Source organism: Panthera pardus, unplaced genomic scaffold, assembly GCF_024362965.1.
Source record: "Panthera pardus isolate Hobbes unplaced genomic scaffold, ASM2436296v1 HiC_scaffold_20, whole genome shotgun sequence".
In the NCBI taxonomy this organism is placed as follows: domain Eukaryota; kingdom Metazoa; phylum Chordata; class Mammalia; order Carnivora; family Felidae; genus Panthera; species Panthera pardus.
Window position 1 is genome coordinate 32,656,378 of NW_026526766.1, and position 25,909 is coordinate 32,682,286.

The following is a 25,909-nucleotide window of genomic DNA, read 5'->3' on the forward strand; positions in this document are numbered from 1 at the left end:
CTACACTTAACGTTTTTATTTTTATTCTTTATTTTAATGTCTGTGTTTTCCACTAAAGAGTTGCATGAAGTAGAAAGCCACATCTGTTTTTCTCACTAGTAACCCCAGTGTTCTGAGAACACGAGAAATGCTTGAAATGTGGGTGTTGAATGAATGACTACCCCACTCATCCACTTTTTGGCCATGTGACTGGGGCACATGATTGTGCTTCTCTACCTAGGTAGGAGATGACACCTGCTTATCGACCCTGCTGGGTTGTTTTGGATTTCAACCAGGATACCCTTGTCTGATAACCTTTTTAGTAGCTTCTTGGCTTCTCAGTGCATCTTCACAGTTTTAAACCTCAAGGATCATCTGCTCCCAAGGTTTTCTGTCCCCTTGCTATCATCCTCCAGATGTTCCCTGTTGATATGAATTAAATCCAGTCACAGTTCACTTCAAACTCACCAGCTGCCAGTCACTGTGCTGTGCGTTTCTTTCTCTTCTCCTCTCCTTCTAAATATATTTTAGCCCCAATTCACTCACCAATCCTTTAAGGTTGTGTTATTATATGCATTTGACTGATGAGGACACCAGTGTGTAAGGAGATAAAGTAGCTTGTGTCCAGTCACAGCTCTTCTTTGACCCCAGGCGGTGTGACCCCAGACCTTGGAAGCTGCACCCTGTGCCGCTTCAGTGCAGCTGCTCTGGGAAGTGGAATGTACACTGTGGAGCAGATCAAGAATCCACAGAGCCTGGCGTGGGCCTGGCACTCCTCTTCTGATCACAGAGCTCCTGTTGTGGCGCATGAGCACAGGAGAGCCTTCTCTTCTCATAATGCTTACCCTTATCTTTCCTTTCCTCATCTTTTTTCAGCTTTTGGAACTGACAGTTATTTTTAGAAATCATGATAGAGAAATTCACCTCAAGGCTGTCTTTCTCTCTTTTACAACATACATTTTTATTGACATAGTAAAATATTTGTTCCCCTCATGCATTTTAGCCTCTGCCAACAACTATATAAAGGGGGAAAGATCTGTCCTATAGATGGCAATGTTTTTTCCTTATTTGAGTATGAAGAGTTACAGTCCTGGGGTGCTGATGCATTGGTGTCTGCAGGAAAAACAGGAGGAAGATGCAGCTCTGTCTGAGGTGGGAGGAACTTGATGTGTAGCAGACAGCCATGCAAACCTGGGCAAGGAAGTTGACACCAGTTACCTTAACCCTAAACTGGAGATAATAATAAATACTAGGATTATTGTTAGAATTATTGAAATATAATATAAAGCAGTCAGTGTGGTGCCCAGCACATAATAAACACTCAAGTAGTAGTGTGACTATTTCTGGTTATTTTTGGTGGTAGCAGCCAGTTGTTTTCAGTCAGCTCATTGGTCAGAGGTGCCTAAGCATGAGATTCCCAGTAACACTTGGAAATGACACATACTCCAAACCTTTATAAAAGGAGAGGTTATTGAAAAGGAGATCTAAGAAGAAGTACCAGAGAGCTTTAAATATACAAATTCCCTTTTCAAGTGGTTTGCATTTCTGGGGCTTTTAGAAGATTTTCTGTTTGGGTTCCTGGTGTTATGGGGCATTGGCCTTGCAATCATTGGTGACATCATTTTAGAACACTCTTGAGAAGTAGAGAGAGGGGTCAGGGCAACACCTTTGTCCTCCTGACTTGGCCACACCACTCAACATAGTCAGTGGGATAGCCTGGCCAACTATAGGAGCCCCAATAAAATCAAACTGCTAATGCCAGAGCCTCCAACAGTGGATCCCCACAAAGCTCTGCTAGAGCTGCCAGCTCACTTCTCCCTCTAACATCTGTCTTTAAGGACTGCATTGCTGCTCTCACCATAGTTTCGAAAGCATTCACATACACCTAGCCAGGTGAGTGCAGGAGAGTCCTGAATGGGGGTTTTAATTAAGTCAGTTCATGTGGAGGGTGGTTTAACTCTGAGGGGAAGATAGGAAGGAATTTTGGTTAATCTCTAGCTGAAAGTCCTTGACACAGTTGGTGTCATGGGAGGGTGAGTCATGGACACAGTGTTCCCACCTCCTTGCCACTCACTACAATCACATATGGTACCTTGTATTGCAGATACTCATCTAAACATTTAAGTCCCCAACTGGACTTGAATTCCTTGGGGAAATGACTTCAAAAGGACTCTTTCTGTCTCTCTTTTCCCAGTGCTGAGTTCAGGATTAGGCACAGAGGAGACACTTATAATATGCTAGAGGGAGGGAGAAAAGGCTGGGAAGGCAGGTGGTCTCTCTCAAAGATGTGTAGCTAGTGAGTGAATGAGCCTTTCAGTGCCATTAATCCTCTCCAGTCCCAAGAATGCAGAGGACCCATTGTTGGCACTTCATAGCCACCTCCCTTAGCTGTCTCCATATCCCTCTCTCACATGCCCTTGCTATTAGATGAGCTCCCCAGTGTCACCCCTGGTTCTAGTTAATGACTTTTCTTATACTGTCTTCACTTAAAAGAACTGGAAGATAATTTCTAAAGAGACTGCCCAACTTTGTGTTTTCTGTGCCTTTTAAAGCTTTTGCTTGCCAGAATCTCACCTATTTCTAATAACATAAAGATGTGATTTCTTTTAGAAATATATTGTCTGGGGGTACCTGGGTGGATTAGTTGGTTAAGCATCCGACTTTGGCTCAGGTCATGATCTCATGGTTTGTGAGTTTGAGCCCTGCCTCAGGCTCTTTGCTGTCAGTGCAGAGCCCACTTCGGATCCTCTGTCCCCAAGTCTCTCCTGCCCTCCCCCACTGCCTCCCTGTCTCTTCTCTCTCTCTCTCTCTCTCTCTCTCTCTCTCTCTCTCTCTCTCTCCTTCTTTCAAAAATAAACATTTTTTAAAAAAGAAAAATATTTTCTGAGGTTTAATGCTGTGGTAACATTCAGAAAAATAAAACAACCTCCATCTCTGTCACATCAGTATTTTTACCAGGCATGGTATCCACTCTTGGCTTATAGCTAAAGGGAAAGTGTATGCTAAACTTGGCCCTCAGGAATTCAGCAAATAAGTGTCAGTGTTGTGTTCCCTGCAGAGAAGACGCTATGTTTTATAAGACGGGTGTGGTTAAGTGTCAGGGCATTGGCAAAGTGTGACTGCTGGGAAAGAATCTAGCTGGTTGAGGGAATAACGAGGCATTGCCCCAGCTTAACAGAGACAAACAGAACATCTTGGGGGTAGAGAAAGGGTGTTTGTGTGTGTGTTTCCCTTACAAAAGAAAAAAAAAAACTATTAAAAAGGAAAGCTGGACATCAAACTTGCAGTTTTCCCTAAATAATGAGTGTCAGTGTGGAAGCAGGTTGGCCTGAAACCATTATCCTACAGGCTGCAATGACAGTGTTACATAACTAGGACAGAGCACAGATAAGTTCCTCAGTGTGAGGACATTCCAAGTTTTCTTTCAAGTATGTTAGATGTCTCTCACTGTAGAAAAGTTACATTCAGAGGAAGCAGCTTGGAATTAGTTTTTTCTTTATACGTAGAAGTGTATTCCGGAGATAATCTTGAACAGTGATTATCAATCTGGCCAACCATCATATTGTTTGGGAGAACATTTAGCTTGGACCCTACCTTAGATTGACTGAATCAGAATTTTCTGTGGTGGTTAAGATTTACTGAATGAGAGAAATGAGTCTGATGTTGAATTTTTCAAAGCTTAATGAAAGCAACTTTATTAATAGTTTATATGACTTTTTACCAACGTATTCCTATTGCAAGACTTTAAGAATATAGTCAGTAATTTGGACAAAGATTCATGAAGACAAATATACAGTGGGAAATATTACAGTGGGAAAGTGGTTAAATTAATTGAGGAATAGCCATAGTGTTGCATGTATTCAGCCAGTAAAATGGAGTTTTTAAAGGATAATTCATAACTAAGAAGATGCTTATAATGTAGTTATAGGGGATAAATAGCAAGGCACAAAATTATATATGTACACAAATGGACAAATATTATATGATTTCCCCTATAATGAGGTGCTTAGAAATAATCAAGTTCATAGAGACAGAAAGTAGAATGGAGGTTACCTGGGGCTGGGAGGAGAGGGGAGTGGGGAGTTAGTGTTTAGTGGATGTAGAGTTTCAGTTTGGGATGATGAAACATTTCTGGAGAGGATGGTGGTGATGGTTGTACTACACTGTGAAGTCCACTGAAATGTGTACTGAAAAATGATTAAAATAGTAATTTTATGTTATGTCTATTTTACCACAGTAAAAAGAAAGACCTCTTCCCTCCAAGTGGTGTGGAATGATTGAAAAAACATGGCATGGACTGCAACACTGAGCTCTTCACAAAAGGCGGCTTTGTCTGCCTCTTTAGAGAGCTCAGTTGTGCTCCATGTGAAAGAAAATAAAGTTTGTAGTTATGAAAAATAATTATGTATATATAGGAGGTCCTACTTTGTAAAAATCAGAGAAGCATAGAGATTAATCCAAATGGTAACAGCATTTAATTTTTTTAAAATCTTAATTCCAGTATAGTTAGCATACAGTTATATCCATTTCAGGTATACAATATAGAGATTAAATCCTATACATTTTTCATTTCATCATGATAAGGGTATTCTTAGTCCCCTTATTTCACCCACTCCCCACCCACCTCCCCTCTGGTAACCCATCAGTTTGTTCTCTGTAGTTAAGAGTCTGTTTTCTGGTTTGTCTTTTTATCCTTTGTTCATTTGTTTTGTTTCTTAAATTCCACATATGAATGAGATCATATGGTATTTGTCTTTCTCTGGCTTATTTTGCTTAGCATTATACTCTCTAGATCCATCCAAGTCATCTCAAATGGCAAGATTCGTTCTTTTGTATTCGTTCTTTTGTACAATATTCCATTGTATGTATATTCCATATCTTTATCCATTCATTAGTTGATGGACACTTGGGCTGGGTCCATAATTTGGCTTTTGTAGATAATGCTGCTATAAACATCAGGGTGCATATAACCCTTTCAAATTAATGTTTACACTTTCTTTGGGTAGATACTCAGTAGTGCAATTACTAGGTCATATGGTAGTTCTATTTTTAACTTTTTGAGGAAGCGCTATACTGTTTTCCAGAGTGTTGCACTAGTTTACATTCCCACCACAGTGCATGAAGATTCCTTTTTCTCCATTTCCTTGCCAACACTTGTTTCTTGTGTTTTTGATTTTAGCCATCCTAACAGGTGGTAACAGCATTTACTTCTGGGTGATGGAAATCTGGGTTGTTTTTGTTTTTTATATCTTTTTAAAAAAAATCTGTAATTTCCCCTAATGAAATTATAGTAGATACTCAGAACAAAGAATTATTAAGAAAAATAGTATTAAAGTATTTTCTATATTTGTTATCTCTACATGAAGGGTGATATGAAATATGACTTCTATTTAACAAATAGTCCAGAATTTAATCCATCCAAATATGATGCATTCCCTTCAAAAGAGTCCACTTGAGAGCCTACCATTGATTAGGATACTTGGAGACTTACCTTTATGGCCTGGGTTGCATTCTTGTGGATATCCTTAAAGAGAGTACCTCTTCAGATTGTGGTATTTATGAAAAGTCCGGGGACAGTCACAAATGATCTAGGGCCAAGCCTTGTGATTAGGTAAGTGGTGCTGTGAATATGTTCCTTTCTTTTTTGAAAGATGGCTTTCCTCAAATTATTTGAATGAGGATTGGGTGGTCTAGGAAGCTCCCCAGTTTTATATTCCACCATTAAATGAAAGGTGTCTTTTCTAGTTTGTGAGAGGAAGGATCTGCCATCACCTAAACCAGCAGTTACTTACCATTCAGGGTTGTCAGTTGTAAGCAACAAAAAGTGACCGTAACTAATTTAAGCAATAAACGAATATAGTGGGAAGTTATTAGGAAGCCCACAGAATCTCCAGGAATGCAAAAGGACAAGGTCAGAGAATAGGTGAAAACAAAGGAGGCTGCTCAGTTGGAGCATGGACAGGACCGGGCCATGGACCTGGACACAGCCACTTCCACGTGTGTGGTCAGCCTGGCCCCCTGCTGTGCCTTTTTGGTGCGTGGGTGCTGCTGTTATGGCTGCCACTGCTGCCTTCTGAGATTGTTCTCCCCTCTGCTGCTTCCCTGCATCTCTGATCACAGATTCTACATCCTGAGCAGGTACAGCCAATTGGCCAGGCCCCTGTCCATGTCTGCTGCCAGGGAGGCTGGGTTAGGGAGTATCTGGCATTTTCCCGTGTCTATAATGGCAGGCTAGCTCTTTCTCCCACTGAGACCCTGCAAGGGAGATAGGGGTTCAGATGCCGGGCAGCCAACCAAATGATAGATAGCTAGTACAATTAGTACATGGCTATCAGTCAGTCTGTTAATCCCTGCCAGAGTCCATTAATGAGCAGGTGATTATCCCTCAAAATGCCAGCAGCTGCGGGTATCAGTTTGCTCCTGGTGACTTAAGCGTTGTCCTCAAGGGGGACTGCCAGAGGCTCCAGACTATATGGCAATTAACTACTGGGAGTTCAAGTACCCTGTCTTCATGTACTACAGCTGAACTGATAGACGGGGTTGCCTGCTCTGTGGTTTCTACATGTTAGGAGCAGAGGTGGGGTTGGGTCTGGGGGGGAGGATGGCAAAACGGGCATCGTTCAAGGACAGCCACTTGCAGAGGTCCCTTCAATAGGCCCCAGTAAAAGTTCCAAGAACACAGTGATTTCAGAATTCAGGTAATCAGACTGGCGGCTCGTCTCGTCTCTGTAGTTGGTGGAGCAAGTGCAGGAGTCAGCCCCGACTATGGCAGGAGTGTGATATGACACCATGCTCTTGCCTGGGTTGGTGACCCATCCCAGTCCTTTCATCAGAGCCCTTTAATCATAGCCAGAAGCCCGCTCTTGACTGTGATTATGATTTCTGTCTTTAATTCTCACATCATCTATTTAGTGTTCTAGCCACAGGCTTACTGGCAGCTCCAGACACCAGTGTCTCTGTGGACGGGGCCCTGGCAGGCTTTAGGGGGGTTTACACGTCCCTGGAGGCAGTACAGCAAATGGTGAACAGCTATTTATGTCAGGTGAAGCCAGACTGCTTCTGAGGGTCCAGACAGCAACTGAAGAAAATGCATTAGTCAAAGTATTAATGCATATAATTTCCCAGCAAAGGTGTTTACTTGCTCCAGCAACACACTAAGAACTGCATTAGGAAAAGACCTCTTTAGCATTTTACATCCTTTACATCCTTTAATAGATCTCAAATTCTAGAATGCTTTAACAAAATCCCCTAGGTCACACAGAGCTATGGGGGTGGGAGGCTGGAATCTTAATTTTTTTTAACGTTTATTTATTTTTGAGAAAGCATAAGCAGGGGAGGGGCAGAGAGAGAGGGAGACACAGAATCTGAAACAGGCTCCAGGCTCCAAGCTGTCAGCACAAGAGTCCGACACAGGGCTTGAACCCATGGACCACAATATCATCACCTGAACCAAAATCGGATGCTCAACCGACTGATCCATCCAGGCACCCCTGGCATCTTGATTTTTAATGTGTGCCTTGATGGTTGGGACCATACTGTAAGGAGCCATACTCCCTGTGCACAGCACAGGGAAGTGTGAGCTAGCTGAAGGTCTTTAAAAGAGGGGTCAGACCATTCACTGGGGCTCTCCACAAACTAAATCCCCTCAGTTTTAGACAGGTGATTTTATTTTTCAGACTTTTGATTTTTGACAGAAACCTTTTAAACCTTTTTTTTTCTTTAAACCTGAAATCCTATTCTGAAACCCAATCTATGAATCAAATAGAAGTTCTTTTCTGGTTGAAGTGATCATGGATTTCCCTTGCAGAGACCCTGAGGTGCTCATGCCCCAGAGCTGACAGGCCTCCAGGTGTGGTCAAGAGGCCCTCTGTCCCTGGGCATTGGTGGCTCCTCTAGTGTCTCACACGGATGGTCAGTAAACAGACACTGGATTAGTGACTCTGACAGTTCTGGAGACACCTGCTTTGGAGAGACCAGGGGAACCTCAGTGTCAAACCTTCCAGCTTCTTTTCATCAGCCTGTGTGCTTCTGCTTCCATTCCTGTTTGGATGCTTTGTACTCCATGTAGTCATAGAAGGTTTCTAGCAAACTCAAAATTTTGAGACAGCTGGTGAGTTGAAACCATTTCTCTATGGAGGAAACTAGATGTTACGGAAATAAACCTTTTTATGTTTTACTATGAGCTGCCTTAAATCCTTTTTGGAAAGTAGCTGGGGTGTAAACAGTGAATAATACTTACTAAATGAAGTTATATGCAAATCAAAATAAAACCACTTCCAGCTAACTGACCTGGCAGAGAATGAGAAGGACGCCTCCTGGTGGTGGAGGAGGAAAGGAGTTCACAGCCAATTTTATGTTGTATATTGTAGTTGGATGGTTATTTTTCTTTCTTCTTCTCCTATGAATAAAGAAAAAAAGAGTCCTGAAAGCAAGAAGATTGAGAAAGATAACTGCAATGTCTTTACTAGATTCTGTCATGGTTTGGGGGGCTGACACAGAGTAAACTTAGTGGAGGCTGAGCTGTACATTGGCTCTTTGAGGTCAGGCACTGGCAATACCAAATTGGGACTTGTGAGTAAAGGGCAAATGGACAGGTAAGACAGATAACACACTGTATCTCAGACATTTTTTTCTCAAACACCTTTTTAAAAAATAATTATTTCTCACATGGTAATGTTGCATACATTTAATTTATCAAGGTATGTTTTTATGATAAATTGCTCAAGTATCTTCATGTTTTGCTTAGACCACATTTCTGTGGCCATTGCCATAGACCACATTTCTGTGGCCATTGCCATACCTCAGTGATATGGTACTTAAAATTTCAGGTCAGGATTTGTTGTGAAGATTTATTTTAAAGGTTAGAAAATCTCTGACGAAGGTCAGATCTCTAAAACTAAGGACCCTAAGTCTCCTGCTTGGCAGTTGTTTTTGGTAGGTGAGTAAATGGGGAGTGCATGTTCTGTATTCCACAAGGCCTTGAATTCCCTCCATTTGGATTAAATAAGGGCCCAATAAATAGAATTTATCCTGCCTGAGGAAAAGCAAAAGAGACAACGGAGTCAGGATTTGGAGACTGAAAAGATCTTCTTCATTACTAGTAAAGCAGATGTTGTAGTGTGTGGTTTTATATCTGTGGGCAAACAAAGTTCCTAATACTGCATCTGAGGATCAGACAGGCCTCCTAGTGACAGGGTTTCAGGACACCACCAGCTCCTCTCTGTGGAAGGAACAGAGCAGGACTTGTGTTCTCTGGCCACAGGGTGGTTCCAAAGAGAAAGAGAACGTGAGGGGGTAAAGCCATAATTACCAAGCTTTACTGGTTCACAGCCCCTGGGTATCTCAGCACAAATTTTATATATATATATATACACACACACACACACACACACACACACACACACACTATATATATATATATATATATATATATATATATATAGTATATAAATATAATTTATTATCAGGTTAGCCAACATACAGTGTATACAGTGTGCACTCTTGGTTTTGGGGATAGATTCCCATGATTCATCGCTTAGATACAATACCCAGTGCTCATCCCAACAAGAGCCCTCCTCAATGCCCATCACCCATTTCCCCTTCCCCTGCTCCCCCCATCAACCTTTAGTTTATTCTTTGTATTTAAGAGTCTCTTATGACTTGCTTCCCTCTCTGTTTGAAACTATTTCCCCCCTTCCCTTCCCCCATTGTCTTCTGTTAAGTTTCTCGAGTTCCACATATGAGTGAAAACATATGATATTTTTTTCTGACTTATTTCACTTAGCATAATACCCCCCAATTCCATCCACACTGTTGCAAATGTCAAGATTTCATTCTTTCTCATTGCCAAGTAGTATTTCAGCACAATTTTTTTTACAGTGTCCACAGTTCCATGTATTAAGTGAGTTAGGTCTAAACAACTTAAGAGTAGTAGTGGTAAGCTGGATGTCTGACGAGTGTCACTGGGTTTCCCCTGAAAATATCCCACAGAGCCCCTGTGAGTTTGCTGTGGTGCCCCAGGGCTCTATGGTGCATAGTTTGGAAAATGCCATATCCTTGAGAACTCAACAACAAAGTTCAGTCACTGCTTATTCTCTTGGAAGAGTGGATGAATGAAAGAGTGGAAAAGAAACCAGGAACATTTACCCCAATGGAGCTTCCTCCACATGGAAGAAAACTTGAAGAGAGGGAAGAAATATACTCTTGTGCCCCCTCCCCCATTCCCCACTCTGCTAGGTTTCAGCTCAGTTACCCCTGAGCTGATATCACTTCCCAGGCTAGCAGAGTGGATAGTGTCTATTTAGAAGCTGCACTTTCCAGTGTTCTTAGTACCAGGTTCATCTTTGGAAGGGAAATGGAAAGTAAGAGGATAACCCCAGGGACATAGCTAGAAAACATTTCTATAGCCTTCCCTTTCAATTCTGCATGCCCTAAGGCCAAATATTATGAAGGCCAAGGAGAAACTTATTTTTGTTTAACTAAGTTAGATGCAGACTGTCAATTCTATAGAGCTTCTGAGCACACAAGTTTCTCTTTGCCCGTAGCTTTAAATGGAAGTGAATCTGCAGTGAGGAAAATGAACAGCTGAGCCTCTCATGTGTATTCTGAATCCAACAATAAAATGTCCACTTCTTTATAATGCAAAATTTCTATTAGTAATGGAAAGGAATAGAGGGTGGATTTCTAGTCCTAAACAACTAAGTATTTCCCGTGTGCGCCTCTCATTTAAACCATAGAACCATGCCCAGTCTGCATTTATAGCTTGATTGATCAAGTGTGCATTTCAATCAGTCATATTGGCCTCATCAGTAAAATACTGGTATTAGCAAAACACAAATTGCTAAATGTGCAAAAACTTTACCAAAGAGGTCAAGTATTTAATTCATTTGTATTAAAATTTCACTCTGTCATACCCAATACATACAAATTTAAGAGTTTGCAAACTATGTCTGTGAAAACATTTTATTTGACCTGTTACCTCCCTTCCCTGCCAAAAAGCAAGCACCTTCCAGGATGGACTACTGGGTTTTTCTCTGAACCCCTGCCTTAGGAGGAAGCACTGTTGAGTCCAAGACATGAGTGAGAAGAAGATGGGTTTTGGATGGCCACCATGGATGCCTGTAGAAGAAAGAGGGCTGGTCACTTAATGGACAGCCAACAGAAGCATGACTTTCTGGGGAGGTCCAAGGGTCTTCCGAAGAGGCCTGCTAAACAGCACACAACCCTCCCAGCCTCACCTGCCATGCTGCAGATGCTTCTTGCTTTCCTTTCCCTTGTTGCTTTGTCACAGCCTGACAGCTCGGACCTCACTGTGCTCCTCCCTGGCCCCACTTCCACCTCCTTGGAGGCTCAGTTTCCTTGCCAGTAAAATGGGGATAATTAATAATCTCTGCTTACTTTGTGGACTGATTATGAGGATCGAATGAGTTGTGTGTTAGAGCATTTAGTTGACTGCAAAAATGCTATATAAATGTCAGGTGTTGTAAATCATGAGCTGGTCTATTCTTCAGCTAAAGGACTTTCCATGCATAGTTTAGTTACCCTCTGAACAGTTCTTTGTCAAGTAGCAAATGTAAATGCTGCTGTTTTTTTCCTGCTTGGCTTATGGTGGCTCCTTTGCAACTTTATGATGTAGGCTGAATCTTTAAGTACTCCTTTGGCTCATATCTCTTCCCCTGAACACCCATGCAAGATCATAATCCATAAAACAGAGGCAATAACTCCTTTTAATTGCCAGGAGTTCATCATTTGCTAAGTTCTAAATGCAGTCACTTAGACACTTGCCTTGAAAAGCCTGTCTGTGTTTCTTCCACAGAGCCGAGACTGTGTGAAACTGGGCCCTCCTGCTGAGGGAGAAGTTGTCCAAGTCAAGTGGCCTGATGGCAAACTCTATGGAGCAAAATATCTGGGATCAAATGTTGCCCACATGTACCAGGTGAGTGCTGTCCTGTGTGAGATGTTCACTGAGAGGAAGCCAGAGGGCACATGTATATCCAGTATGCTGCTGATGAATAGGCCACATGAATTTGGAGCACCTCTTCTTTTTTAAAGGAGGCAAAGATTCAATGTCTGATGGCACAGATATTGGAGTTTTATTACCAAATTCAACACTGGGAAACTCTATTAGCATTTGATGAGTGGTTTAATTGTAAAGAATATAGGTAGGCCCCAAAGATAAGCGACTGGATGGTAGGCTGCTTTCTTGTGTTTACATCATATGGGGAGAGACTAATTGGCTGATTTATCTCACTGTATGCCAAGACAGTGATGGCTGTTCATCAGCTAGCAGCCCCTGAGTTGGTGGCTTTTGCCTGAGAGACTTACCTCCATTGGGTGTCTCAGCAAACCTAAATCAACTGTGTGTTGACACAGTTGTGGCCGTTTGTCCACTTAAACTTAATGGAGTGCTTATTTAATGAAAAGTAGAGCTATTGGTTGGATATTCTGTTAACTAGGGAACTCTGCATATTATTAAAGAGTGCAATTGCAATTAAACTGAAAATATTTTATCTCTGTCAGAAATGAGAATGAGTTAAACTCTAACAAAACAACATGGATGGCAGATGTGCGTTTGTATTCCTTCAGACTTTTTTTTTAAGTTTATTTACTTATTTTGAGAGAGACAAAGAGAGAGAGAATGATCACAGGAGGGGCAGCGAGAGAGAGGGAAGTAGAGGATCCAAAGTAGGCTGTGCATTGACAGCAGAGAGCCCAATGCTGGGCTCAAACTCACGAACCGTGAGATCTTGACCTGAGCCAAAGTCAGATGCTTAACTGAGCCACCCAGGTGGCTCTCCTTCAGACTTTAAAAAGGAACACATTTATTAGAATCCATACATTGTAGTACTTTCAGTAACACGATGGCAGAAATCAACATTCTCAAGCTAAGCAGTAGAGCAAAAACAGGAAGATTGAAGTTAAAAGAAGAAAAGAGTAAGAAGGTTCAGGCCTATTAAATTAAAAACAGCTGGAGAATGATAAGACTGCCAGTTTCAGCTTAGAATTGTTCAAAGACTGATAAGGGGCAGGGGTTTAAGTGGCAGAGTACATTATAAGACACTGAATCAGGAACTAGAGCACAATGTAATTAAAGGGGTTCAAAGAAGTTTAGGAAACCAACATTTTTTTAAGGCCTAGAAAAACCCAAGGTGAGCAGGTAGGAGAGCACATTTATGTGTATGTTGTATGTGTGTGTACTGGTGCACATGTGTGTACATGTCTGTGTCAAGGCTGTTTTCCCCTTTGTATTGGTCCATAGTGTTGAGTTGCAGATTCAGGTCATTTGTGGTAGGGTAGGTGCTGGAGTTTCTTTGCATCAGAACATCCAGAATTAGGCAAAAAACATAAGACAGACTGATAATAGTGGAGACTCCTAGAAAAGAAGCATTACTACATGATTCAAAAGAAAATAATGACATTTAATTAAACAATAAATGTAAAAGTGAAGCATCTTACATGTAGCAAAGCTCTTAGCTACATGAAAAGTATCACAGTGAGGACCCGATGAAATTCAGGCTAATTAGTAATCAGTATGTTAACTTCAGTGGAATTTATGATGGCCTATCAACATAGAATATAAGCATATTTATAGACTCCATGAAAAAGTTAAGACTAATATTAAAATTATCTCTCAAGTACAAGGAATTTAAAATTCCTCATTAAACCAAGTGCCCTTTTGAGATCATTTTGTGTTTTGTGTCTAACTGTTTAGTCTCATCATTGAATAAGCAAAGACGTTCACAAAAAAAGATACAACTAAAATACCTATTGCACAGAGCTAAATATGCTAATTGTGTGCACTTTTTTTGACCCTCACAGTAGCCCTGCAAGATAAATGTTTTTGACTCCTATTTTACAAATGAGGGTAAAAAGGTTACATGAATTTAATAATTTGTTGAAGATCACACAGCTGGTAAAGGGAAGGACCAGAGTTTACTCTAAGCTGTGTCCCAACTAGGGTGAACAACCATCCTAGCTTGTGAGGGACTGTCCCTAATTTTAGCACTAGAAGTCCTGCATCCCGGGAGACCCCTGGGTCCTGGGATGATTGGTCATCACACCATACTCCCTTTTAGTTTTATAATTGCCTTTTTCGCTTTTCAGAATTTTCAAATGATCTAAAACAGAAGAAAGGTAGGCACAAGTACTTGTAGCTGTGCTATCAAAATGTATAAATGAGATGACACCTTGGCCTAATTAAATATTAAAGAAACCACTCTGCTAAAATAAGGCCAGGAAGAAAAGCCTTCCCATCTCAGCCTTCTGGGAAGTAACAGGGAGAGCTCTCCTGTGACCGAGACCTAATTCCAACCGATTGTTTCAGCTTAGTCAAATGTGTGTAGTACATGGATAAAAAGAAAATTATATATATTATCCTAATTTTAGTATTTTTTGAAGTCCAGCAGATTTTTTTTTTATTATTAACCTAGTGCAGCTGCAAAGTTTCACTTACCTTTTAACCAGAAATACAAGCCTATTTTTATTGCTTACACCTAAAGAATTCAGACAGACAACTTAGGAAATTCAAAAATGTCGTAAGTGGTTCAAGGTTAGAACATATTAGATATTGTGCCCTGAGGGCACCTGGGTGGCTCCGTCGGTTAAGTGTCTGACTTTGGCTCAGGTCATGATCTCACGATTCATGAGTTTGAGCTCTACATTGGGCTCTTTGCTGTCAACACTCAGAGCCTGCTTCAGATCTTCTGTCCCCTTCTGTCTCTGCCCCTGCCCCACTTGCGCTCTCTGAAAGTAAATAAATATTAAAGAAAAGAGAGAGAGAGAGAGAGAAATGGAATAAAGGAAGGGTGCCTGGGTGGCTCAATCAGTTAAGTGTCTGCCTTGGCTCAGGTCATAATCTCGGGGCTTGTTGAGTTCAAGCCCTGCATCAGGAATTCTGTCTCTTCTCTCTCTCCTCTCTCGGCACCTACCCTGCTTGTGCTCACTCTCTCAAAATAAATAAGTAAACTTAAAAAAAAAAAGATATTGTGCTCTGATTGCTTCCCTTTTGTTGTTTGCTCCTGATAGAGCTCATGTGTGGTTTAAGACTAAACCAAGACCAATTACTTTGAATAGGGAATTTGATGAATTTCCCCCAGATGCCCTTGGTTTCTTTTAACCAGTGTCACTTACTTTTCTCTGACAAAATCTTCTAAAATGTTGAAAATACTGGTTATGCAGTTATTTGCTGCCATTTGATTTACTTGAATAAAAAGTTTTAAATTTCATTTTAGATGAAAGTTTTCACCCATTATTGTAGTTTTACATGTTATGAGGTTGAGAACCTGGGATTTTTTTGGCCAAATGGTTGAATTTTATAGAAGTGAGTTTTGAACGTTCTCTAATAACTTGAGAAATTACTTTATCCTGGAGGATTATTATACAAGAGTAAATATATCATCATTTGTCCCTCTTAGGGTGTCAGAGCCTCTTAAAGAAAAAAATGGTACTGACAGGCCCAGCTCTTAATGCCAAATTGGCCATAATTTCATATTCAAAGAAATCATTGAGAAGCAGCTGTGTTTCTTTGTTTTTGCTTTGGGGGTAGGGGGAAGGGATAAAGTTTTCATATCACATATTCCAAGACACTCATTTTCAAGAATTTTGGCCTGTTTGAAAGCATATGTTGTTAGTTTAATAAAGGGAAAGAGCTTTTCTTTGTTCTTTAGCTGTTGGCTGGTCCTCTTGTTTGTTCTGCTTGATCCTTTTTCCCTTTTTTTAGTTACTTAGAACCTTGAAAAAAAATGGTGAATGCTTCTTTGTGTATGTATGTGTATATGTGATATTGTGTGTATATGTTTTGTTGTATGCATGATACCTTATTTCTCATTAGGTTGAATTTGAAGATGGATCCCAGATAGCAATGAAGAGAGAGGACATCTACACTTTAGACGAAGAGTTACCCAAGAGAGTGAAAGCTCGTTTCGTAAGTGCTGGCAAATACCCCTTGGGGATCCGCCATGTGAATCTCTCATCCTCTCCCTCTGTTTCCCAAGCCCAGCAGGAAGCATACTTAGGCATTTGGATTGATTTCCAGAAAGCCAATGCAACTTTTCCCTTACTTATGCAAGCCTCAAATTTGGCCCCAAATGGGAAACCAGTGTAGGTTTCTTGTTTTTCTTTCTAATGAAGTCAAATGATGTTAACATTTATTGGCATCCCAAAATAGTTGTTGAATATGTACTTATAATCATGTCATCAGAAGCAACATTAAAGGAAGTTTTCAATAGTTGTTTAAAAGGGACACAGTATAAGTGAGCATCTGGTTTCCTATAGCCGTATCATATACATTAACTTCTCTCCAAAAACTCATTAATATGTCAGTTTATAATTAAACCAAGCTCTCACTTTTATAACTAAAGGAATTTTAAAAAGCTCCAAAAGTAGTTGTGGGAATACTAAAGCGGTTTCTAAAAATAAAAAAAAAAGAAAGAAAGAAAATGTTTTTAGTTTCAAGCTTTACACATTCCATTAAAAGACAAATAAACATGGACAAATAATCAAAACTGAAGTTGTTAAAAAATATAATTCACAATAACTTAGATTTCATTATTGTATCATAAAATATTTAGTGGACCCTGAAATGAAGTCAGTTTTACTCATTTAGAATTGCATCTACTATATCTGAAAAATGATAAATCCTGAACAGGGAAATTTGAAAGAATGGGATTTTTTTGACTAAAATGAATTTTGTTTCCAGAATAAATGACACCCTCAGTTTTCAGCACATGCTTATGATATACTTTTCTGCAGTGATAGTTACCTTAATCTGGAAAATCCTTGGATTCCTTAAGTCTTCAGTTGTATATTTAGTTCCTTTTCCTGTCAGGTGGGATTCTGGGAACAGGGTAACTGCACCACGTGTCAACTGTCTTTCTGAGCTGCATCCTTGAGAGGAAGGTCCTTCACAGCGAAATCGTCAAGAGAAGAGTGACAGTACAGCAGTGGTACCTGCCCAATGAGAAATGTGGCACATAGGGGACCCAAACACCTAAAAGTAGATTAACTGCCAGATAAACTGCAGGGAAAGAGAAAATCAAATATTCCTGTTGTAAAGACATTGGCTAAATCCTAACAAAGATCTAAAAAAGTCTGGATAGCTTGTCCAGCCCTACATCTTTAAATCTCTTAAGAACAACTTTTCCTCTTCAGGATGCTAAAGATGGCTACCTTTCATGTTGTGCTCCTGTCTTTCATCGATTCTCCCTCATCTCCCTGCCCTTCCTTGCCCCCCACTCCTTTATTTATTCATTTATTTATTTACTCACTCACTCACTCACTCACTCATTCACCTAGAGATTAAAAGATGGGGAATGGAGTAGGCAGTCCTCTGTAAGTCACTCAGGTCTTTGGTTTTCTAATGTGTGTATGATTAAGCACCAGCTAGGTCTTGTGGATTTAAAATACTATTTCTTAATCACACTAAAAGAATGCTTTTTTTGCTTTTTGTTCAGATCATAATCTCTTTGTTCCATAATAGATTTGGCTCCAATACCAGGTTGCCTTCCTACATAGCTTTATTCGAACCCAGCTCCTGAATTTCCTAAGATCCATTTCTCTGAACAGTCATACCAACATCCAACTTTTTTTTTATTCTCAGAGAATTTTTTAATTAAAAATAGAAGTCAGTGAAAAGTATATAAATCACGTATATTATCTGAATGTAAACTGTTATATCAAACAGTTGAGCCTAGTAGAAAATATCTTTAGGAGCAAAAGCTCACAGTCATTAAATCCAGTTTGCTACCTCTGTTTTTATTGAATCAAAGACTCCTCTGCTCCTGTTATAGCAAACCAGCTTTTCCTTCAGGTTAGTATATCACCCTCAGGCCCTTGGTTGGTCTATGACTGCTATTTTTTTTTTCCAGTTGGTGAAACAAATCTAATTGGAAAAGTCATTGATGGAAGATATTTTATGATTAGAGAAATCTCTTTTGTTTTTCTAAGGAGGGGGTGGGCTAGCAGCCTCACTGCTGAACAGGAGGCCTCATATTTTAATGACTTCTGCTCACCCAGACACACGCTGACTTGGGAAGAAATTTTTCAAAAGAGTCAGCAGTCCACCTCAGTGATTTTGCGGGGGTTCTTTCCCACTAACTTCAGAAACGGCCCCATTGCCTTTTATTGTCTCACAGAATAACCATGGCAACAGTGCATAATTAAGTAGAGCTGCTGGTAAATCGGTTTTATTATTGTATTTGAAAGGCTGACTTTTGCTGTTCTCGCACAATGGCAACACTTTCATAGATGTTTTATTTTCTCTTTTGATAACTTTAGCACTTACAAAAGGGAAAGATTACTCAGAGGAAGTACTTTGCCAAGAATGAATGAAACAAAAATGTTTTCTCCTAATGGCAGAGGGTGCCCAACCAACCCATAATCTTTTAGTTATTTTCTTCCCAAGTGAAACAAGGGAGTGTCTGGGGGACCCGTGCAGGTAGCCTGTTACCCTGAATAACCATCTCATGAACTGTCAGGGAACATGCCTGCTGTGCACGTAGCTCCATTTTTTAGTTTTCGAGCTTCTTTGTAACTGTTCCATTGTTTATCTCTTCTTCATGATTGACCATGTGTTTCAAGCCCTCAAAGCTGGACTCTGCCTCTGTCACCAACCAGGGGAGGTGGCCTCAGTGATAGTGAGATCCACTGTGCATTGGTATTGTCAGGAGTGATCTACCTCAGTGAAAACCAGTTGGAAATGCATTTTAGAAGGCAAAGCAGTAGGGAATTAGGAAGCAAAAATAGTCTCCTAATGTGGCCTTTACCTGAGCATAACAGAAAAAGCCCACATTCCTTCACCTAGCTAACAATTAAGCAGTGACTGAGTGCTGGGCATGTTGCTTGGTGTGGAGAACACATAAAATTCTGAACTCAGTGCCTAATATCCTCACCCTCAAGGGGTTCAAGGAATCCCCAGTGGGGAGAAACTTACCTGCCCCTCATCTCTGCCACTGACCTCATTCTGTGGCATTGACTTATAAAGTCTGACAGGAACCAGAAGAGGAGCCCTTGAGTCTGCCTGTGGCAGAGAAAATAGAAAGAAAGCTTCCATGCAAAGGAAAAAGTACGTCTAATGACAGAAAAGCATGAGCCAGTGAGACATGGTCAGGAACTGCACATAATTCTATTTGACCAGAACGTGACATAGGATTATGCCAGGTTTTGTAGGTCCAGCCTAGGGATCTCAGGTGCCATCTTAAAGGCAGCAAGGCTGTTGAAAGATGATAAGCAGGGATGTCATGGGATCAGACAGTTTGTAAAGCACTTTCTTCCAGTGGTTCTATAGAACAAAGTCGGGGGGTACAGCATTTGCAGTGGTTTAGCAGAGGAAATGTGAAGGCCTGCACCAGGGAGTCAGCCAGAATAAAGAAAGGAGGGAGGGCTACAAGAAATATGTAGAAGGGATCCTGGACTTGGTGGGGGCGGGGGACATTACCAATGACTACAGTGCAGCTAGATGGATAGGATAGGTAGGCCATGTGTGCAGTATGGGAAGGACGGTAATGGGGAGGGAAGACTGAGTTCAATGTAGGGCAGCTTGATGTGAAGTGCCTCTGGGGTCAACACTCTGAGACGCCTCCTGGGCAGTTGGACATGCAGGCCTGTGCACAGGAGGGGGTCTGAACTGGAGTGAGAGGGGTGAGCGTCCTTGGAGAAGAAGCAGGAATTAAAGCCATGAGTATGGGTGTGAGGGGTCAGCGAGCATATGTGGAGAGGAGAAGTGCAAAATGCCAGGAGCCTCAGAGTTGAACAGATAGTTAAGAAAGAAGAACCCCTGAGACATCAATAGTCAGAGCCAGAGGAAGAAGAGAGGCAGGAGGAAGGCCTTATCAATGTCAGATAAGTGAGCTGCCAGCAATACTTAAGTAACAGAAATAGTCAAATAAATTTAGGATGGAAAAGTGTCATAGAAAGTGGACTGGAGCAAGGACAGTTTCAGGGAAGGTGTGCAGGCAGAGGCCCAGAGGTAAATCGGAATTGGGGCGAATTAGAGATGACTGTTGACAAATTTGTCAAAAACTTGGTTGGGCATGAGCCAGAGGGGAGGTGGAGAGTGAGGGAGATTTAAATGAGAAGACTTCAATGCTGCTTCTGCTGGGGCAAGGTCCCTGGGGGTGAGGCTACATGGAGGCAGGAGCCTGGCTGAAGCAGGTGGGGAGGCTCCAAAATCCTGGACATGTGGCCTGGCCTCTGCACCCCATCCCGAGTTGGCTGGATCAGATCTTTGTCCATTCTTGTCATGGTCAAATGCTGTGCCTTCTGCACTGTGATGCTGGCTCTTTCTAGTCCACAGCCTCTGATATGCGATTTGAAGACACATTTTACGGAGCAGACATAATCCAAGGGGAGAAAAAAAGACAGAGAGTGCTGAGCTCCAGGTTTAAGAACGAATATGTGGATGACCCTGTGTACCGCACATTTTTGAAGAGCTCTTTCCAGAAGAAGTGTCAGAAGAGACAGTAATCTGCATATACTGCTGTAGGCAACCAAGCAAGTTGGGCCGGAAGAAGAAAGATGAAGGGACAGCCTTGGGGCCAGCGATGTGTTTCACTGGGGTAGGTGGCGGGGGTGTTTCTGACAGTGGAAAATTAGGCTTGCCAGAGTTTGTCACCCAAACCACAGAGTACAAGTGTTACTAATTGGACACAACAATCTGAAGTCATCCCCTAGTCCTGCTTTCACTTGTGAGCAATTGTCTTCGATGATCCCAAAGAACTTTTCTAAGTAAAAGGAAATAATAATGAATCACCCACCAAAAAAAGCCACTGCCTGAGGAGGCAGGTCCCACATGCGACCTAATTAGGCCTTTAGTCAGGAAATACATGGAGACTTTTCTCCGTAAGCCCAGCGGGTGGGAGCCTCCATACCCAGGTAGGAGGGTGATCATTTATATATTTTCCACAGTCAGGGAAGGACTCTCACTTATTTAAATGGCAGTTTTTATAAAACATTTTTAAAATACAAATGGCCTGTATGGTAATGAGATTTACCCGTGTGCTATCTGTAATTTCCCTTGTACAGAACTTTTACAATTTTTTATATCCCTATTACTTTTGATTGTGTCTGATGAGAACTGAGTTGTTGGCCTTTGTGAAATTTTTGGCTCTTGAGAAAGAATTCTTATGAACTGTATGGGAATTTTATATATTTAAAGAGGGAGATCTGGGGCGGTTATTTTTAAACACTTTTTTTTCATAATATTCTGAGTAGATATTTATAAAATATATTTCTTTCATTATGTGTTTGTAAAATTAGAGTTTAAGTAAATATGCTTTGATGCATAGTTTTCAACTAATATGATTTTTCCTTTTTAAAACAGCTTGAAAATGTACTAGTGTTTAAAAATAAAGATTTCCATTTTCTCCAATTCTGTCTTCTGACTTGCTTATTTGTTTAGGTTTATTTTTTTTTAATATTTTTATTTTTGAGAGAGAGAGGAGAGAGAGCAAGAACATGTGAACACGAGCTACGGAGGGGCAGGGAGAGAGGGAGACACAGAATCCGAAGCAGGCTTCAGGCTCTGTGCTTTCAGCACAGGGCCTGACACAGGGCTCTAATGTACGAGCTGTGAGATCATGACCTGAGCCAAAGTCGGATGCTTAGCTGACTGAGCTACCCAAGTGCCCCTGTTTAGGTTTAAATCAACAGAAAAACAGGTTTTCTTTAGGAGTTGGCTATGAAGACATATCAAAGTTTGTCAGGCCCTTCTTTGATCACAGACTTTTTACATAACTGGACACGTTGCCACAGATGTTTCAGGCAATGTCACTGGGCATAAAGGCTCTTCAGCCTGCCCATGGTGCCCATTAAAGTGTTTCCCTCAGCTCCTTCTAGGCCTTGAAGAACTCTGATCACCTAGAATCTGGAGTTCCTTTCATCCCAGGTTTCTTGGTCCCCAGTTCCCTTTAGAAAAGGCTGTGTGGACCCTCCAGTCCCTTGCCTCTCTTCGTAGATGAGCTGTAGAGGACAGGCAGGGAAGGGATTGCCAAGGGTCACACAGTCCTTAGTGACTACTTCAGTTAACTGTGGCTGCAGTCATGCTGCTTAACAAACAACTGAAGCATCCCAGCGGCCTGCAGTGGGAAGCGCTTGTTTTTCTTACGGGCCTGCGGTCTAAGCTGGGTTTGGCTGGGCAGCTGTGCTGACCTCAGCTTGGGTGAGTTCACATGTCTGCTCCACATGTCTCCCATCATCCCAGTGGACCCAGTGGACTAGGTCAAGTGTGTTCTTCTCATGTCAATGGCAGAGCCTGGAGAGCAGGTGAGCCCAGCTGAGTAAGCATATTTCAGTCCTCTCTGTGGTGCTGGTTAACACACTATGGGCCAAAACCCAGAGCCAAGGATTGGAGGGCATTTCAAGGTTTCATGGCAAAAATTGTGGATGTATCGTGTTACTGGGTAGAGAGTAAAGAGGTAAAACAGTAATAACAGAACCACAGTTAAATCTCAGTTCTCCAGACTGCCTGCTGGCTGAGTGCTCATTTTCCAGAGTGCTTCATGCCTGAACTCTGAGCTAGGGAAAGACCACCAGTCTTACTTTTACAGGGACTGAGCACTCCACATCCCCTACCAGTATCATCATATATTTTATCAAGTAATCAAGCTTGTGTTTTCTGTCTCCAGGTTTTGAATGAAACTGACCTGCCTTCTCCACAATATGCCAGGAAAGTAGGCCTGTGTAAAGCATTAAAAAGAATTAATCTAAATAGGATCATTCGTTCTGTACAAGTTTGCCTGTCAGCAAGATTTCTGATTGGCTGCCACAGGGAGAAAATGTGCAGAGTTCTATGTGATCTCAAATACAGCTGTTTTTTATAGGCTCACTTAACTAATGTTCCTATAACCAAGTACAGCTGTATATGGCCTTAGCAAAATGATGCCGGCCACATATGCACTCTGGCTCTTGAAAGAGACACCTTCGTTTCACGGCATTCTGCGTAAAGCCATTATTAGCTCTATGACCAGACAGATCATTAAAGCTTTTTCACTTACTGTATGACACTTCAATTGTAATTTTAATTTCTTTGTGTTACACTAACTGCATTTTTAGTGTGTATGTGTAGCATGAAATCAGTTGAAGGCTAGCTTCTGGTATTAAAAAAATTGCTAGCTGTGACAATTCTAATATAAATCTAATTGCAAGCCCTTTCTCTGGAGGTTAGAGGATTAATATAAACTGCCTGGCATATTTCACAACATTTTAGTTCCTTTATTTGTGTTTGAAATAAGAACAATGTGATTCTTGTCAGTTTACTTTTATTAAGGTGCTTTTGTTTAGTTCATCTAGAGAGAAATTGAGAAGAAGCCTCCATTAAAATACAACATGGCTTCTTGGAATACATTATAAATTGCTACTGGCTAATAGTATATGGAAACATGAAGACTCAGAATACAAAATAATTAGGAGGAATGGTTCTGCCACTTCTCCCTGAACCCATCCAGTGTGAAACAAGGCTGACATGCATATGGTACCGTAAATGACTGGGAGGTCTTATGAGTAATCATATTGGAGTGTGTATGCTGCAAAATAACATTGTGCTTTATTTTTGCCTTTAAGTAAAAGGAATCTGAAATGAAACTATCTTTATTTCAGATATTAATCAGCCTCATAAACGTAAAGCTAACTAGAGGCATGAAGTAATTATGACTGATTGGTTTCAAGACTCAATTGTACTACAGACTCTTTCTGAGAATTCAGATGTGCACTCATTGAAAGTGATACATGGTCTTTTGCCCAGTATGTTGTGGAGACATAAACCACTGACTGGTGGGGAGAAGGACTCCCGGCCTCAGATGAGGTCTGAACTCTACAGCAAGTGGAGTCCTCCACCCTCAGAAGGTGCAGGACCTCTTGAAGAAATTGAACTTTATGAAGAGATTCTGATATTAATGATGTATTGAGTATCTATTGTGAATTCCCAGCCTTGTAGACTCATTAGTGGCATTTATTTACCTTATTTAACTTCCCCAAGAAATCACTAAAGTATCATTCCTCGCTTTCATGGAAGAAAACTAAGGCTTAGGTTAAGTAACCTCTAAATCGCTCAACTTTTGTGATGCATGAAGAAAAAAAGGATTCTAAACCTAACCCAAACAAAAGACATTAGATAAACAACTCTGAAGCTCAAAAGACAGGTTAGTACTGGAGATGTAAATGAGGAAGGCATCATTTTTATTGGTAGATGTTTAAAAATACATGAAGCCTTACCGTCTGGCAAAGGCAAAACTGTAAGGACAGAAAAAAGATCATTGCTTGCCAAGGACTAGAAGTGGGGGAGAGTACTGACAACAAAGCAGTATGAAGGAGCTTTTTTGGGGGGTAGTGGAAATATTCTTTTGCTTGGTTGTGGTGGTGGTAACAGGACTATATGTCAAAATTTATAGAATTGAACACTGAAATAGGTTGATTTTACTATATGTAAATATCACCTCAATAAACCAGTCTTAAATAAAATCTAGGTAAACAGTGGGCAAGCCACCTAGACCACATGTCCTGTGAGTAGAGGACAGGAAGTGAGACGAGATCAGAACCCTGGGATAGCTGAACAGATGGGGAGAAAAAGAGAAGTCTGTGAATGAGCACTAAAAGGGAAAACCAGGATGCTCTAATGTCCAGGACATCAAGAGAAGAAAGTGTTTCAAAAAGGAGGGGTGATCAACAGAGAGAAAATGCTGCAGAGTCCAAGTAAGATCATGTAATTGTTTATTAGGAGGCCAGTAGTGACCTTGGTGAGAGCAGTTCAAGTGATTTCAGATGAGAAATCTGTTAACGTTAAAATTGGTGTTCCCTGTGGACCAGCACCACCTCCTCATCCCCTTCCCTTCCTCCTTCCTATCCTCCCACCACCTCTCCCCCTCCTTTTCTCTCTCCTTTCAAGATTTTATTCTTTGTGTTCAGTTTTCAGAAGTTTGACAATAATGTGTCTTGGCTTTGATTTCTTTGGGTTTATTTCATTTGGGGGTTGTTTAACTTCTTGGCCTTTCACCAAATTTGGGAAATTTTTAGCCATCATTTCTTGGAATATTTTTTTTTAATTGTATACCCTTTTCTTCTCACCATCTGAGGCTTCAATGATAGAAGTGTTGGGTCTTTTGTTGTTGTTACACAGGTCCCTGATGATTTTTTTTAAGTCTATTTTCTCTCTGTTCAGATTGGATAAATTCTATTGATCTACCCTCAAGCTTACTGGTTCCATCCTTTGTCATCTCCAAACTCATTGAGCTCACTGAATGAGTTTTTTATTTTGGCTATTGTATTTTTCAGCTCTATAATTCCCATTTTGTTCTCTTTTATATCTTCTATTTCTTTGCTGAAGTCTTCTATTTTTTTTTCATTTGTTTCAAGAGAGTTCATAATTATTTGTTGAAGCATTTTCCTTCCCATTTAAATCTGTGTCAGATAATTCCAATATCTAATTCATCTTGGTATTAGTATGTGCTGTTTTTTCTCATTCAAGTGATTCTCCTGCTTCTTGTTGTAATAAATGATTCAGTTGTAACCTGGACATTTTGACTATTGTGTTAGAAGACTTTGGATTACATTTAAATCTTTTTCTTATGCAGGCAGTCACCCTGTTTGGGTTTAGTGCTTGGGTCCTGGCCTACTTTTGTGGGCTGGGGTTCCAGTGACAATTTAGTTTTCTGAGCTCTCCTGAACTACTCTGTATGTGTGCTACCCAAAGGCCACTCTGCCAACCAGCATGCTATTCCACACTTCAGTTCAATTCTCAAACTTTTTGGTGAGTTAATGTCCATCAGTTTCATGTGTGAGTCAGTCAGCAAATTCTCGTGCATATTTAAAGAATTCCTTTCTTTAGCTCCCTACTGTCTAAGATCACCTCTCCATTCTCTGGTTGAAAAAGTGAGGGACACTGCTGTTGGGAAATCCCACTCAGTCCCCACTGATACATGCTGGCAGGGAGGGAAATGCCACC

The 25,909-nt window shown here is 40.9% G+C and overlaps 1 protein-coding gene across 14 annotated transcripts in view; it reads left to right on the plus strand.

Annotated features, from left to right (window-relative positions):
* KDM4C (lysine demethylase 4C) overlaps positions 1–21,343 on the plus strand; it is a 437,058-nt gene extending 415,715 nt beyond the window's left edge. For all 14 annotated transcript variants that reach the window (XM_053907888.1, XM_053907903.1, XM_053907887.1 and 11 more), the window contains 3 exons: positions 11,795–11,914; positions 15,809–15,901; positions 20,263–21,343. In XM_053907888.1, the coding sequence (XP_053763863.1) occupies positions 11,795–11,914; positions 15,809–15,901; positions 20,263–20,439 (390 nt within the window). In that variant the 3' untranslated portion in view covers positions 20,440–21,343. The remainder of the gene's footprint in view (positions 1–11,794; positions 11,915–15,808; positions 15,902–20,262) is intronic.
* Positions 21,344–25,909: the final 4,566 nt, after the last annotated feature.